The sequence below is a fragment of the Talaromyces stipitatus genome, genomic scaffold, assembly GCF_000003125.1.
Source record: "Talaromyces stipitatus ATCC 10500 scf_1105507295541 genomic scaffold, whole genome shotgun sequence".
Taxonomy (NCBI): Eukaryota; Fungi; Ascomycota; class Eurotiomycetes; order Eurotiales; family Trichocomaceae; genus Talaromyces; species Talaromyces stipitatus.
In genome coordinates, this window is record NW_002990115.1 from 3270296 (window position 1) to 3284171 (window position 13876).

Consider the following 13876-nt stretch of genomic DNA (forward strand, 5'->3'; position numbering starts at 1 on the left):
TATTGGAATTTGTACACAATGAGTTCCCCTGAGCAATATCATTATTTTATTTGACCTTTAGAGTGATTAGACTAATGCTAGAATGACTCCTTTTTTTCTTCTCCTGATCCGGCCCCTTGGAACCCCCAGCAGGCGCTTCCTCCACAATATACATACCCTGGGTGCATGTATACTGGATATGCCTTTTGATACATCAACGGTCCAAAAAAAAAAAAAAAAGAATTCAAGCAAAAGAGGGCAAAGTCAAGGAAATATACAAGACTTTGCACAGTTCCCAAGCTCACGAAGCGTGCTGAAGATCTGCTTTGCTTCCAATCTGTTCTCCAAGTTTCTCCAAAACCTTCAAATCGGCCAACCGGACTATAGATCGTCGTCTTGGTCCATATCAGCTGGCTTCATTAAACCTCCAACCTTCATTGCACGATCTCTTTCGGCAGCCTTGGCATCCTGTAATGCTTGTTCCCGTTCTTCTGCGTAGAGTTCGGCATTATCTCCCGCGAATTCCTTGAGAGAGATCAAAAAGTCACGCAGGTGTGTCTTGAATTTCGTAAAATCGTCATTATATGCGAAGAGTCCGATAACAAACTGCTTGATTTGAATTCTACACACCATATGTTAGTAATCGATGTAGGAGGAATACAACGGAATGACTTACTCCTGAAGATTCTTAAAAGCCGACTGAAGAAGGCTAGCAACGTATTCTTGTAGGAAGTCCTTGTTCGAGGTGCCAACCGGCGCTTGTTCTGGAGAGTATATAGGCTCTTGTATCTTGCCAGATTCAACGAAGTAGAACATGCGCGACAAGAGCATAGCTTGAGACTTGAATCCTGTTCCTCTGTCAGCCAAGAGTTCTGCAAAGTTGCGATGCGGATTAACTCACCAGCTTTGTGATCGGTGTCGGTAAGCACAAAGAACACATCTTGGAGAATGGGTAGATAGAACTGGCGGAAGAAGATACTCGATGTCTGCAAATCAGTTTCCGCCATATTGTTCATAAGTTCAAGGCACATGGTCAGACCGGTGTTCTCGACCTCACGGTTGTCGTGCTTGCTTGCCCACATGCATGAGTCGATGACAAATTTGAACTGATTGCCATCTAGTTTCAATAAGGCTGGGAAGCAATACAGGTTGATCGCCTGTAGCAACTTGAAAAATTGAACACGATGTTCGGGATATTCATGGAAATCCTTATTAATCATCTCAAGAGTGCACTCAAAGACGCTCTCCATGATAATCGGCACCTTGTCGTCCATAAGATTCTAAGAGAGAAGTTAGCACTGACTCCCAGGATATAGTAACTGGTATTCTAACCGAGAACCGCGAAGTTCTTGGGGTCCAACGTACATGGAGCTTGTGAATAATGGTTGTCATAACATTCAAAACCTCTGCTTCCCGCGCATCGGGGACATTTCGGTTGTAGTCTAACAAAACGGCTTCGAGCAACGGCGGAACCATGTTCTGATTGACCATTTCCAGGTCATCTGCCTTTTGAACATATGTGTCAATAAGCTTGAGGATTTCCTTCTTGATGGTGCGCAATCCTCGCACCCGAGGAGTTTTCGTCGCAATATTTCCTGGAAAAAAAAGAGGCATTAGGACAAGGTATGGGACTATTTGTTTAGGAAACTTACCATCACTAGCAACAGCGTCGGATATAAGTTGGCTGGAAGCGCGGTACATATTGAGCATATCGTGGTAGATGCGGCCGATTTGAGGATAAAAGTAAGTGCCTATTGAAGAGCAAGCCGCCACGTTGGTCTTCATGATGTTTCCGACAATTTTGATAGTTTCGGCATCCTGCAAAATTGAAGGGTCTTGGTTGGCTTGCGCAATGATGGCATCCCACGCAGAGTTAGGCAATGCCATTAAACTTTCAATCAATCGATCCTGGAGGCCCTTTTGACCCTGAGCCGAGATCATGTAGCCGCAAGCCTCATAAAAGGTATGGATCTGCTGTGGTGAAAGGTCGCAAGTGATCTTACGCATGTTGCGGACTATTTCTTCAATAAAGGGTTCACTCTCTCCAGGCTGAAGAGCCACGAAATGACGTTTACATTTGTTGGCAATCTTGATGAACGTATCGCAAGCCATGTCCTGGACACCTGAAAGAAGTCAGTTGGGTGTCCAAAGTGCGTAGTCACTTAATGAAACAAACCTTCGTGCGTTTCGTGCATGAACTCGAACAACTTGTTCACGACAGTCTTCAGGAACTTCCAGTGTGCCTTCAAAAACCTTGGATATTGGCCAACAATATACATGATATTACTGGCAACGACTGCCTTGTTGTCTTTCCCACGCTTCTGTTCCGTAAGACCGAGAAGATCCTTGATTACGGTGACCAAGAAACGTTTCTCAGTCTCCTCGTTCATAGCGCCAGAGATGGAGCCGATGGCCCAGCACAAAGTATTGCAGTTAGCCCACGACCACTCTGTGCCATCGACCTGTTTAGCAAGTTTATCGGCCATGATAGTCTCTGTGTCGACAACGTCAAGATGCGTCAGATAGACCAGACATTCTCTTGTAGTTTTGTACAGTTGGATGGTGTCGCTTTCCTTCACAAACTCGCGGACAATTTCTCCCTCATCGTTTTCCACAATGAGAACCTCTTCGGGCCGTACCATTTTCTCAATCATAACAGTTCGCAGACTCGATAGTACTTCTTGATACTTATGTTTGCGCAAGGGGTAGTTTGCGAGTGTGCTGGGATGTGGCGCACCGCCGTTCGATAGACCACTGACGCCCATGCCTACTAATGGGTTGATGTCCGTGATGGGGAGCTGTTGCATCTCTTCATACAGTTCCTGCACAAGCTTAGTCCAGTATTCTAGGCAGATTTTGAAAATTTCGCGGTCGTCAATCTGGCTGATTCGAATGAGGTAGAAGTGCGCGTGGGTAAGGTAATCCAGATTGGGCAATTTTTCGATAAGCTTTTTTTGAGTAGTTAGCTACCTAAGCAGTTTCCAACGAGCAAAGAAAAAGAGAGGAAAAAAAATTGACTTACGTTGAGATGCACACTGAAGAAGTTGCAGAGGAAGAGCGCGAGGTTCAGAACGAACTCCTGATCTCTGGAGTTGCTGCTTGCGTACGTGCTCTTCAGATCCAGAGATAGTGGAATGATCCTAGACACTCGTGTAAGAGTTTCGGTGAACATCAAGACCAACTTTTCATCGTAGGAGTACTGTGGGCCAATTTGGAGACCGCCAATCTCAGTCAGACATTTCAGTGTCACATTACGGGTTTCCGGTGCATCGAGAAACCTAGTAAGAAGAGTGTTGATAATGGGAGTCTCGAAAATATAGCCCAGAGGAATCCAGTTCAAAAATCGGAGTAACGTTTCCAGTGTTGCTTTGATGAGAGCGGGCTGGTTGGCAGTGTTCAGAACTTCGGAACATAGCTGGAAGATGGATGAAAACTCCTGGGTCATCGTTGTCTTGAGGTTTTTGGCTTTGGTAGACGTCATCTGATCCTGTGAATAATCAAAGACCTCTTCTGACAACAATCGGAGGATGGCCATGTTGTTTTCACAGATGGAAAGGCTGGTGTGGCACGAGGAAATAATTTCATTGATGAAAGTCGGCCAGTTATGGGGCCACTCTTGTTTCAGTATTGAGACGAGGACGAGGTTCAATTTATTCAAAAAGGCGCGTTCGCTCTTGAGTTTTTCTTCGGATTTCGAATGTTCGATGATCAGATTCACGACGAAGTTGCGAATTCCTAAACCAAACGTCAACTATCTGCACTGTCCGAAGCCTCATTCATAACGAATACTCACCTTGGCATTGATCTCGTGGTAGGACTTTCCATCTTGTCATAATCACCTCGTCTAGAACCTGCAGTCCGAGATCTACCACAAAGAATAAGTTTTCGTTTTCTTTCTTTCTTTTTTCCCTGAATTCTGAAAATGGACCTGAGCAAGAGCACACTTACACTTTGTCTGGGAGTATGATGATTCCTGTAAGATCTCTCCCACCGATAACCACGCGTCTGGATTTTGTTTAAACTGTTCCGTCAATGTATCAGTCGATGTTCTTCGAGCAAAGTGAGAGCCCTTTTTTCCCATCATACCTCGGTCAAAGATTGTTGTGCTTGTTTTTGCTATATTGCCCGACGTCAGCTGTTGTCCTCTCTGGTTTCACCTTGTTGATGGACAAAACGATGGATACTCACCACATCGCCTTTGCCCTCATAGAAGGCGCGGACAGTGTTGTCCAGTTCTTGCACTGAGAAAGACATTCCGCCCCAAACTCTGGCGAGATCGCCTTCAGCGTAAGATGAAACTCTAGATTCGCGGTATAATTGAAGGCTCAACTCAAGTCGCTGTCGTAAAGAAAAATGAATAAACTGGTGGGGTTGGCTGCAGGAAGGAAGATCAACCGATGGAAGAGAGCCAGAAGGAAAGACTGAAGGCGGGGCAGAGCACGATAGCTAGCTAGGCGGTCAAACGCGAAGCATCAAACAATAATAGACAGGTGGAGACGTGTTCCCACAGAAGCAAAACCGTGATAGCTTCAGATATGGATTTGGCGCGGTCGGTCGTTAAGTTGTTCCACGAGAGAGGGTTGGATGGTAAAAAATCAAACTGGTTGTCTCGTGAAGCTTGGTGAGGCAGCGATAACTAGTGGTTTGAAGGGAAAGCGCCATCATGCTTAGTCAGCATCCATAACAAACACCAGGCTTCTCGTTTTTAGACTTTCAGTGCTCCCATGCCTACTACGTAGAAGCAACACTATCTGGCTACATCATTCTCGAAGCGGGAATTCTCCTCCTCCTCCTCCTCCTACGTCGGCCCAGGCGAAAAGGAATGCCATTATCGCAGTTTCTAAAGCGTCAGCGTCGGTCCGGCTACGAGGATTGAGCAGCATACACTCGGCGGTTCAAGGATGACGAAAAGGTTTCAAGTTTTAAGAGGTCGGGTCCTTTTCACGCCTATGTTTCGCATTTCTGCAGAAGTCCCATGATTCGGCGGCTGATTGACGGGTAAGCCTGAAATACCAGGAGCAGCGTGGATACATCCTTCTTGATAATTTCCAAAAATAGCAAGGAGAACAAAAAGATCTCGTCTCAGATAGACGCCAGCAATGACTACAAAAGAATACAATAATTCCAACAGTGCATTGGTGTGGTTGAATCCTGTCTAGACGCGCCAATGCGGCGCCAATGGCGAAGTATCCGGCAGTGAGTGTGACCTGGATGCATGGTGGGGGCGGCAGGCTTTATGGAGGGTAGCCGTTCAGCAAGTAAGCGGTCGTGTCACAGCCGCCTCTTGCCCGTGCGGGCGGCTCCTATTTTGACCTCTTCTGTTTCTGCCCTTACTACTCCGTTCTGCGTACACGCCTGGGCAAAACTATCTTTCGTCAGAAGAGAGATAGGATGGCATGCAATCGAGATCAGCCCGCCTGTGACAATACCAAGAGAACATTAGACGCCACTCTGGAAAGAGACGTCAGTAAGCCCGTTAGCGCTGAATCATACGCTGGCGCGCGCGACGGCGGCCCAAACTTGAGCGATAAACAAGTACTACCAGTACTACCAGTACTACCAGTACTACAGGTACTACAGGTACTACGGGTACTACAAGTACTACGGGTACTACAAGTTCTATACTATGTAAGCACCGGATGCGGCTGGTAGAGATCGGATCCCTCGATTCCGTGATCCGTACGTCTCAAACCAGAACACAAACAAACAGTAGATCATTTATTGTTATATGTCTGGATGCGGGATCATGGCTTTCGCCAGGAAGCTCTGAAAAGAAGAGTGTTTTAATCACATTTCTTCTCGTCCTTCTGGCTACAGTGCTACCCTCCAGCGAGAGAAGCGCCGATTGGCCCGTGACTCCGTGGGGCCTGTCCTTGCAGTTGAGACCCGAGACTACGAGCACTGATTGGCTGGCAGGTAGCAGGGAAGACACTGGCGCTAACGAGACAGACCAACCAAGGCCAACTCTGCCGCCGCCGATCGCGCGCCAACGTCAAGCCGCTGCCGCCTCATTGTTGGCCTGGGCCCGCTGTGCTGCGCGCTTGCAACTTTTGAATTTGCAGAAGGGAAGCTGCGCCCGCCCCTCCCCTCTTTCCCAAAGACGCAGATGCCAGTGTCAGACGCACCTGCCAAAAACTTTTTGGGGGGGGAGGGTGGGTAGGTTCCTTCCCTAGACTGTATCACCTTGCAGAGCCTAAAGATGTAGTCTCATATTACATTATATAATTAACCGCCAAAACATCCTGCGCGGAGACTTGCTCTCTTTCTTTCTTCCTTCCTCCCTTTCCTTTCCTCTCCTCTCTCCCTTTCTCCCTCCCCTCTACTCATTCCTATCTTCTTCCATCTCTTTCGTCCTGCCTTCTCCTTCTCATCTCTGCACTCATCCAAATCGTACAACTGGCTGGTGTCGATTTACGTTCGAGCACATCTCTTTCTCTGGTCTCGCAGACGCTTTCTTAGGTAATTAATTACCACGCACTAGGAAAACCGAGGCTCGCGCCGTTTAGTGTACGCCGGAACTGCAGCGTTTCTGAATGAGTCCGTCGCATCTTTTCAGCGATTCTCAACAGTCGCGCGTCTTTAGAGTCGAAATCCTAGGGCTTGTTCGATTAGCTTCGTGGCCGAATCCCATCGAGGCGCAATAATTGATTCCGAGCTCGGAGAACCACCAGCACCCAGAACTTCCCCGTATATCTCAATACCAATTCGACCACATCTGATAGTCCGAGGGGGCCTGCGTGCCCTGTGAATTCCTTTTTTTTTTTTTTTTTTTTTATTTTTTTCTGCTGGCGCAGAAACAGCAGGTTTCTTATTGTCAAATACACGATTGTTTGACATATCATCATCATCATCATCAGATTTTACGCCGCCTTTCTCACTAGACAGTGGTTGCGCATTTCCGTTCAAAAAATACCATAGGAAGCTCTTTGCCATATCCGCCGACGGAACAAACCGATTGAGATAGCGGCATTCTGTCCGTTATGGCCACTGTAGCGCAACCCGCGCCCATCGCCAACGGGACCTATGCGCAAGAGAACGACCAGCATACCGAACATGGCCCTCCACGTTTCACTGCTGTCAACGGCAAGGACAGCACCATGCACAATATGGCAACATCCACCGGCAATCCATCGCAGAGTAATGAAAACGCCGATGTGGGAGGAGCCAACGGCAACACAAACGGTTCAAGACAGGACGAAAATTCACACGAGTCGTTTAATGCAAGCGCGGAACAAGTCGTCGAACACGGCCCGCAAAACTCATCGCCTCAAACGACGCCCAATGGTGCGAACAGGAATAAACGAAAGCGTTCGGAGTCCCTCGAACGCCAATCCCAGCAACAGGATCTCCCAAGCGATGTCCAGGCGATTTCTGGGCGCAGCTCGGAGATGGGTTCAGAGCCACCTATACAGTCTGAAGCATCGAACGGTGCCAAGTTATTTCCTGCAGGACACGAGTATTCGGGACAGTCCTCTACCGGGTACATGCATGCAGAGATCAAAGATGCACATGCGACGGGTGGCTCATGGCAAGATTATGACTCTCATCTGATTAGTCAAGCCCAGAAAGCCCAGAATTTGGATACCTCGGATGCCCAACTGGTGGAAGCCCTCCAAAGAGAAACTCATTCGACTGAGTCGATGGAACAAAAACCGTGGTCCGCCGGTCCTCCCTCCGTCGCGGGCGAATCCATGTCGCCTTATCCGCAAGAAAAGCCACAATCAGCTGTCCAAGTTGGACCAAAGAGGAAACGCGTTTTTAGCAACCGAACCAAGACTGGTTGTCTAACCTGCCGGAGGAGAAAGAAGAAATGCGATGAACAGCATCCCGCATGTAAGTTTGTCTTCATCTGCGTACACCTGAGGAGATCGGGTTCTGGCCGTTTGTCGAGTGGGGTAGCTAAACATGTATATCAAAATATTTTTCAGGCAACAATTGTATCCGAGGTGGATTCGTTTGCGAAGGTTACTCTTCTAGAAGTACATGGCAGAAACCGTCAAGTAGCAAGGGTCCAGTGCCTCTGCAGTCCAAAGACGGATACTCTGAAGCAGCGAATCAGTATTTGCAAGATATCAACGCCCGTCATCACGAGCGAATTCAAACCACGGGCCAACAAACCGAAGTCAACAAGGTCAGACCACCGGTTGTCGAGGACAATGAGAATACCAACGCTCAGTACTTGGCCACGCCAACAAGCGTAGCAGGGAATCGGAACGCTTGGCCCAAGAGGAGTTGGCCAAGCGCCTCCTCGCATCCTCCTTACATGGCAGAGCACATGGCAAAATCTACCGACTATCGAGAAGTCCCTCCTATCCATGAACTCTCCCGTGACGGCCAACCAAAGACTGAGTATCATGTCGTACCCTCTATTCGTGAACTTTCGCAACAAGGTCCCCATCCAAAACCTGGTATGCCTATTTTTCAAGGTACTGTCGATCAAAGACCTCCGCATCCCAGCACCATAGACACTAGTAGTCCGCAGGCACAGGCTCGGTTGGCATTGAGCATTGAACACCAATTATCAGCGCGTCATAATCCCGGGGAGGACACGGAGAGGGATAAAATGATCCATGGAGAATTATACCGTCCTTTCGATATGCAACTAGTGGAAGACCGGGACCGTTGCAAATCGGCGCTCTGGCGGTTCAACAATGCTTGCAACCCACTCTCTGGAGTGAGTTCTAAGGAACAGAACCGGTTGCTACGAGAAATCATCATACCTCCGGCATCCACAAGCCCATCCGGATCCCCTACGCCACGACCCGTTGGCTCGATTGGTCAAGGGGCGGTTGTCGAGGCTCCCTTTCGTTGTCATTACGGCTTCAATATACACATTGGAGAAGACGTGATGATCTCCGAAAATTGCTCTATGGTCGACGATTGCCCAATAAACATTGGTGCACACACTTGGATAGGCCCTAACGTCACCATCCTTGGCTCAATGGCCCATGCTAATATGCAGGAGCGCAAAGGCTCCCAGAGCCGATATCAAGGTCGTCCAGTTACCATTGAAGAAGATTGCTATGTCGGTGCAAACTGCACTATATACCCAGGTGTGCGTCTCCGACGGGGTGCCTATGTCGCCCCAGGTGAAGTAGTGAAGTCGGATATCGTTGCATATGGGTTCCAAGGGCTCAAGCCCAGCTACATGTGAAAAAGATGCTACTTTTGTTTTTCATTTATTGTCTTGAAGGGTGTCTTTCATGTCGCATGAATATATGATGATGTATGTCTCTTTGTAAATGAGTTGAGCGTTTTCTCTTCGTTTTTTTTTTTTCATGACCTTTTTCCTTATACGACGCGGTAAGTTATGACTGGGTATGGATTCTAGATACGGGGGGAAATCGAGCTTCATCTTATCTTCACTGTGGTTTATTGAATGATTGAATGAAAAATCTCGTGGAGCTATTTGACTACTGGTATTTCCATGTGTATTGACAGTGTTGATAGTACATAACCTGAGACGAGCTTCTCTTATCTGGTATAAACGGAAGTAAAGACAAAAGAAAATTGGACCGTATCGAAGCTTATGTGGACAGCCAGTCAAGGAAATCCGGTGTGAAGTAGCTTATAACAATGCCAGCACCAGCTCTCAGGATTCCTTGCGTACTCTCGAAAGCCATTTCTTTCAGATCAAACACACCTGCCTTAGCAGCAGCATGGATCATGGCATACTCTCCACTAACTTGATAAGCCGCAATGGGCATGTCCTTGGCTAACTCTTTTGCGTCACTGATAATATCAAGAAAGTTACTAGCGGGCTTCACCATGATGATATCAGCGCCCTCGGCGACATCGCGTACGATAGCACGACGAGCAAGTCCACGCCCGCCCGGTGGCAACTGGTAGCATTTGCGGTCACCAAACGATGGTGCTGAGCCCGCAGCATCTCTGAAAGGTCCATAGAGACTGCCGCTGAACTTGGCGGCATATGACATGAGGAGAACCTGGTGAGAGATACCGGCCTCGATCAGTTTAAGTTTTATAGCGCGCACACGCCCATCGTTCATATCCGAAGGGGCAACACAGTGTGCACCTGCCAACGCATATGCCAACGCCACATCAGATATTCTCTCGACTGATTGCGTGTTATTCAGGCTTCCGTCGTCGCAGAGGATGCCACAGTGACCGTGCGATGTGTATTCACATAGACAGACGTCTACAGTTATGTAAAGGTTTGGAAACTGTGCTCGTAGCAATCGAATCGCCTGTATGACAGGACCAGACGGATCATCGGCGGCAGTTCCAAGAGGATCCTTTGCATTGGGGTTTAGAGGTACGCCGAAAAGCATAACACTTCGCAATCCTTTGCGCACCAGAGGTGTCAAAAAGGGTACGAGTCGGTTCAAGCCTCGGCGATATTGGTTTGGTAGGGACGGAATGGGGGTTTCTTCATCCGGGTTATCGGTGACGAATAATGGGTAAATGAGCATTTCCTATCCACATACTGTCAGTGTGTATGGGCCTCGATCAAATCTTATCGTCCGCACCTTGGTTAACTGTCTTTCCGCCTGCCATGATCTGGCTAATGGGTGGCTATAGCCAGCATGTAATTGACTCGAGATATCGCCCGAGATACTAACACTAGTCGCTCGAGTGCTCGCAAGTGATCGAGCGGTGACTTGAGAACGAGCACGAGAAATCTGGGAGTCTCGATCCGCTGGTGCGGCGTCTCTAAACGCTATATCCGAAACCAGTGTTGAGAAAGACATTTTGTGGCAATTGCAATGCGATCCGATCGTCTTGAATATTTTAAGAACTCAATGCCTCGTGCGATGGAAGAGTATGAAAATTATCAAAGCAAAGAAGATGTGATAATTTATTTTAATACCATGCTCTCATGTGGCTGTATATTCACAGGATTCTGTGCGGGAAAGCGGCTGAGCGGCAAATGGAGCACGTCTCGGATTGGCAGGAGCCGTCCTCGGCTCTGTTCTCACTTCTGATTGGCCGTCTGAGAGTTAGTTTAATAATGCGCGCAACATAATTGGCCCATATATATCAACCATTGATACAGATTCGGGAACTCTGAACAGAGTATATGTACATACGGCTTTGGTTACCATCTAACTAACAAAAGGGCTGAGGTAATACCAATCGGGATGATCATGTTGGGGAAGCGCCGCTACTTGAAGACTGCGTACCAATCGGTTGCCATGTACTCTATCACCGTTATGACCGTTGGTGCCTGCATGGAATATCCGACAAAGCAATCGGGGTTCCGAGCAGAGAGGCATATCGCCTTACTGGTCCGACCATATCGATCGGCGCACCGGGACTTGTTCCTATCAGGGACCTCAGATTCGCTAGCATTTTCCATTGCTATCAGCCTATCACTGATGGGTGGCAGCTAACATTCCAGCCAGTGCAGCTCCATACAATGGTATGCTAAGCATGATGCATTGCGAATTACCGGGAAGATTCTACAGCGGATCATGCCATATTATGTAATACAAGCTAGGCCAATAAACGTTTAGATCCGGGGTATTACCCCGGATTGCACATCAAGCAGGCTAAACCCTTTTGGTACGAGTGTCTGCTGATGGTCTGGTAACGTATGAGGTCATGTGCCCTCCCCTTTGAGCTTCCATATAAAAAGCCTCTCCTCCTCCCTCGCTTTCTCTTGCTCCATCTCTACATCTCACAACGAATATCAGGTATCGCGATTCCTTTCCATCACGCCACTATTGAGCCGTTGAGTAAGTACTCCGAACCAAGAGTGATGAATTGATTGATTTTCTACAATTGATACTCGATTTCCCTTTATGATCACACGACACTTTGCTTGTTCTAACATAGAATCAGTTTATCCTCCATACCATCCCTGAACAGGTCCTTCATCACATTCTAACAGTAAGTTTTTCCCTTACGCTTTCAAGGCCCGTATCTGCCGTCACTTTCTAATCTAGAAATCTAGTGACACGCTCACACAAGGTCAACGACCACGACCATACTGGCCTTGCCGACGACGTTGTGCCTCGTTACTTCGCAAAGACAGGCCCCATCAATGCTGATCCCAACAAGACCAAGAAAGACGGAGGCGGCAAGGGCAACTGGTAAGAGATAAAGCACCTGATCTCTGAGTCAGGAGTCTCCGTGGATGCAAAGACCTTGGGCTAACGGCAATTGATCTAGGGGCCGTTCTGGAGAAGAAGTTCAGGACTATGACTACAATTTCACCAACGCTCGCCGTCGCTCAAACAGCAGCAACCACGGGTTATCCGACTTCAAGACCAAGTTCGAGACCGTAGAACCTGAGCCAGTCTTTGAGGAGGAGTTCCCAGGTGTAGACGAGAAGCAGGGCAGTGGTATCGTACGCGAGGTCGAAGCAGATACTGATGTCAATCGTACGACCTCGGCATCATGAGTCAAAAGGGCATGTAACCACCACCTCGGGGATGTTTGTGATGATAACGCGTTAGGATATTTTATGATAAGCCAGAGAAATTCATTTTCAATTTGGCCTAATCGGCAGAGGATGGGGAATGGCATAGAGGAGTAAGGGAAGTTCATTGTTATAATAAAAGAAACTAGTTAGTTATGATATGGGCTGACCTCATATGGGATGGGTTTAGGCTAGGGTCCTCGCTAAGTTCAATACATGGCATCCAAAGCGATTAGCTTATCTATTTAATAATGTTTCTTCCCATACCTAGCTCTATAGGCCATGACAGACCTTGTGAAGCATTCGTACAGGTTTAATCCAATGACCTTTTGAGTAGGGTAGTTTAGACACTAAAGTAGAATTTCGTAGGGAGGGCCTGCAAGCGTAATTTCGGCTTCGCAGCTGGCAATATGTATTCTCTGACACAATCCTGGCTGAAGTTTCATTTACATCAAACACTCCTCAATATCATCAAAGTCATCATCAGAATCCGGGTAGTCTTGCGCTTCGGCGGTGCCACTCGTTGCTACGATGCGCTGGAGATGCCACTGTATTTCGAGGAGGGACCAACTTGGCAGTGGCAATCGATCGGGATCAGGTGTAGTCAGAGTGAAAGTGTCACCAGAAACAACAGCTTTATACTATGGCTCCCCATTATCCTTATCTGTGCCAGTCGGAATTGCAAAGGTATGCCGGTCAACATACAGCCCACGAGTAGACTTGGGCTCTGTCAAGAGTTTGATTTCGGTTACCCCGTTCAATAACTTTCTTTCCCAGTAAAATTGAACCTTCAGGGTCTTAAAGTCAAGTTTTTCCATTGAGCGAAGCGCAAAGTGACCAGCTCCCCACATTGCATGTGGGTGTTGGCCGAGACTTAACATATTGAAGCAGTTGTGTCCCAGGGGTTCTGTAAGTCCAATTCATCACCAAATATCTCCTTTTCCCATTGCTCAACACGACTATCTTCCCAGAATGTGTTCATGACGTTCCAGAATCGCCCCACAATTGTTGGCTCACAAGCAGATGTTTTGATAAGGTAGTATGGGTATATATGAGCAGCATCTGGCTCTAGTAGCCCGGTAAGAACACACATTTGATTGTCTCGCTTCTTACGCTATTCAAGACACTAGCAAAGCTCGAACGAGTATATGCCAAATAACAACCCTTGCTGATTGCTGTATTTGACCGATGCGAATTCTTTGTACTGGCGGCTGAACTCAATGCTAACACTTATGTTCTGGAGCCCTGAGTAAGGGATAGTTTCAGAAAACTTGATGAGTGTAAAGTGGGAGAAACTAACATCGGGCAATTACCATATCGCAATTTTTGATCATTGGCTCTAGAACAAGTTGTTTAGATAATACACGGTCCTGAATCGGCTCTACCAGAGCGATGAGTCTTTCTAGTTTGGAAGCGTCGGCAACTTGGCAGAACGCTCAGAACCTAGGGGGCCTGTGTCTCTGCCAGTTCTTTCTTTGATGCCTGCTTCGAAGCGATCTAGAACCTTTGTCC

General features: G+C 47.6%; 5 protein-coding genes across 5 annotated transcripts, besides 3 other annotated features; 2 read left to right on the forward strand and 3 right to left on the reverse strand.

Annotated features, from left to right (window-relative positions):
* Positions 1 to 26: 26 nt before the first annotated feature.
* TSTA_035490 (exportin KapK) lies at positions 27 to 4233 on the reverse strand (the record flags this gene model as incomplete). Its single annotated transcript, XM_002480712.1, has 11 exons — positions 27 to 601; positions 656 to 827; positions 881 to 1259; positions 1345 to 1574; positions 1632 to 2102; positions 2156 to 2927; positions 3002 to 3714; positions 3773 to 3844; positions 3928 to 4000; positions 4066 to 4095; positions 4168 to 4233. 11 exons carry the CDS (start codon positions 4231 to 4233, stop codon positions 361 to 363), a joined length of 3219 nt encoding a protein of 1072 aa, XP_002480757.1. The 3' UTR covers positions 27 to 360.
* Positions 4234 to 4759: 526 nt separating this feature from the next.
* Positions 4760 to 4779: a microsatellite.
* A 1453-nt stretch (positions 4780 to 6232) lies between these two features.
* Positions 6233 to 6346: a sequence feature (CT-rich).
* A 386-nt stretch (positions 6347 to 6732) lies between these two features.
* Positions 6733 to 6761: a microsatellite.
* A 198-nt stretch (positions 6762 to 6959) lies between these two features.
* TSTA_035500 (acetyltransferase, putative) lies at positions 6960 to 10248 on the forward strand (the record flags this gene model as incomplete). Its single annotated transcript, XM_002480713.1, has 2 exons — positions 6960 to 7812; positions 7908 to 10248. The coding sequence occupies 2 exons, from the start codon at positions 6960 to 6962 to the stop codon at positions 9131 to 9133; spliced, it is 2079 nt and encodes a 692-aa protein (XP_002480758.1). The 3' UTR covers positions 9134 to 10248.
* Positions 7521 to 10796, reverse strand: TSTA_035510 (porphobilinogen synthase, putative). The gene is made up of 2 exons (XM_002480714.1): positions 10470 to 10796; positions 7521 to 10415 (listed from the first exon to the last, which is right to left on the reverse strand). The coding sequence occupies exons 1-2, from the start codon at positions 10689 to 10691 to the stop codon at positions 9507 to 9509; spliced, it is 1131 nt and encodes a 376-aa protein (XP_002480759.1). The 5' UTR covers positions 10692 to 10796; the 3' UTR covers positions 7521 to 9506.
* A 740-nt stretch (positions 10797 to 11536) lies between these two features.
* On the forward strand, positions 11537 to 12346 carry TSTA_035520 (ATPase-stabilizing factor 15 kDa protein, putative; the record flags this gene model as incomplete). The annotated part of the gene is made up of 4 exons (XM_002480715.1): positions 11537 to 11678; positions 11812 to 11832; positions 11897 to 12035; positions 12115 to 12346. 4 exons carry the CDS (start codon positions 11537 to 11539, stop codon positions 12344 to 12346), a joined length of 534 nt encoding a protein of 177 aa, XP_002480760.1.
* A 464-nt stretch (positions 12347 to 12810) lies between these two features.
* TSTA_035530 (uncharacterized protein) lies at positions 12811 to 13215 on the reverse strand (the record flags this gene model as incomplete). Its single annotated transcript, XM_002480716.1, has 2 exons — positions 12811 to 12998; positions 13077 to 13215. The coding sequence occupies 2 exons, from the start codon at positions 13213 to 13215 to the stop codon at positions 12811 to 12813; spliced, it is 327 nt and encodes a 108-aa protein (XP_002480761.1).
* Positions 13216 to 13876: the final 661 nt, after the last annotated feature.

Coding starts and splice junctions, on each gene's coding strand:
- TSTA_035510 (XM_002480714.1), bottom strand. CDS start 10,691: ATGTCTTTCTCAACACTGGTTTCGGATATAGCGTTTAGAGACGCCGCA. Junction 10,416..10,469: donor CGGAAAGACAGTTAACCAAG/GTGCGGACGATA, acceptor GTATGTGGATAG/GAAATGCTCATTTACCCATT.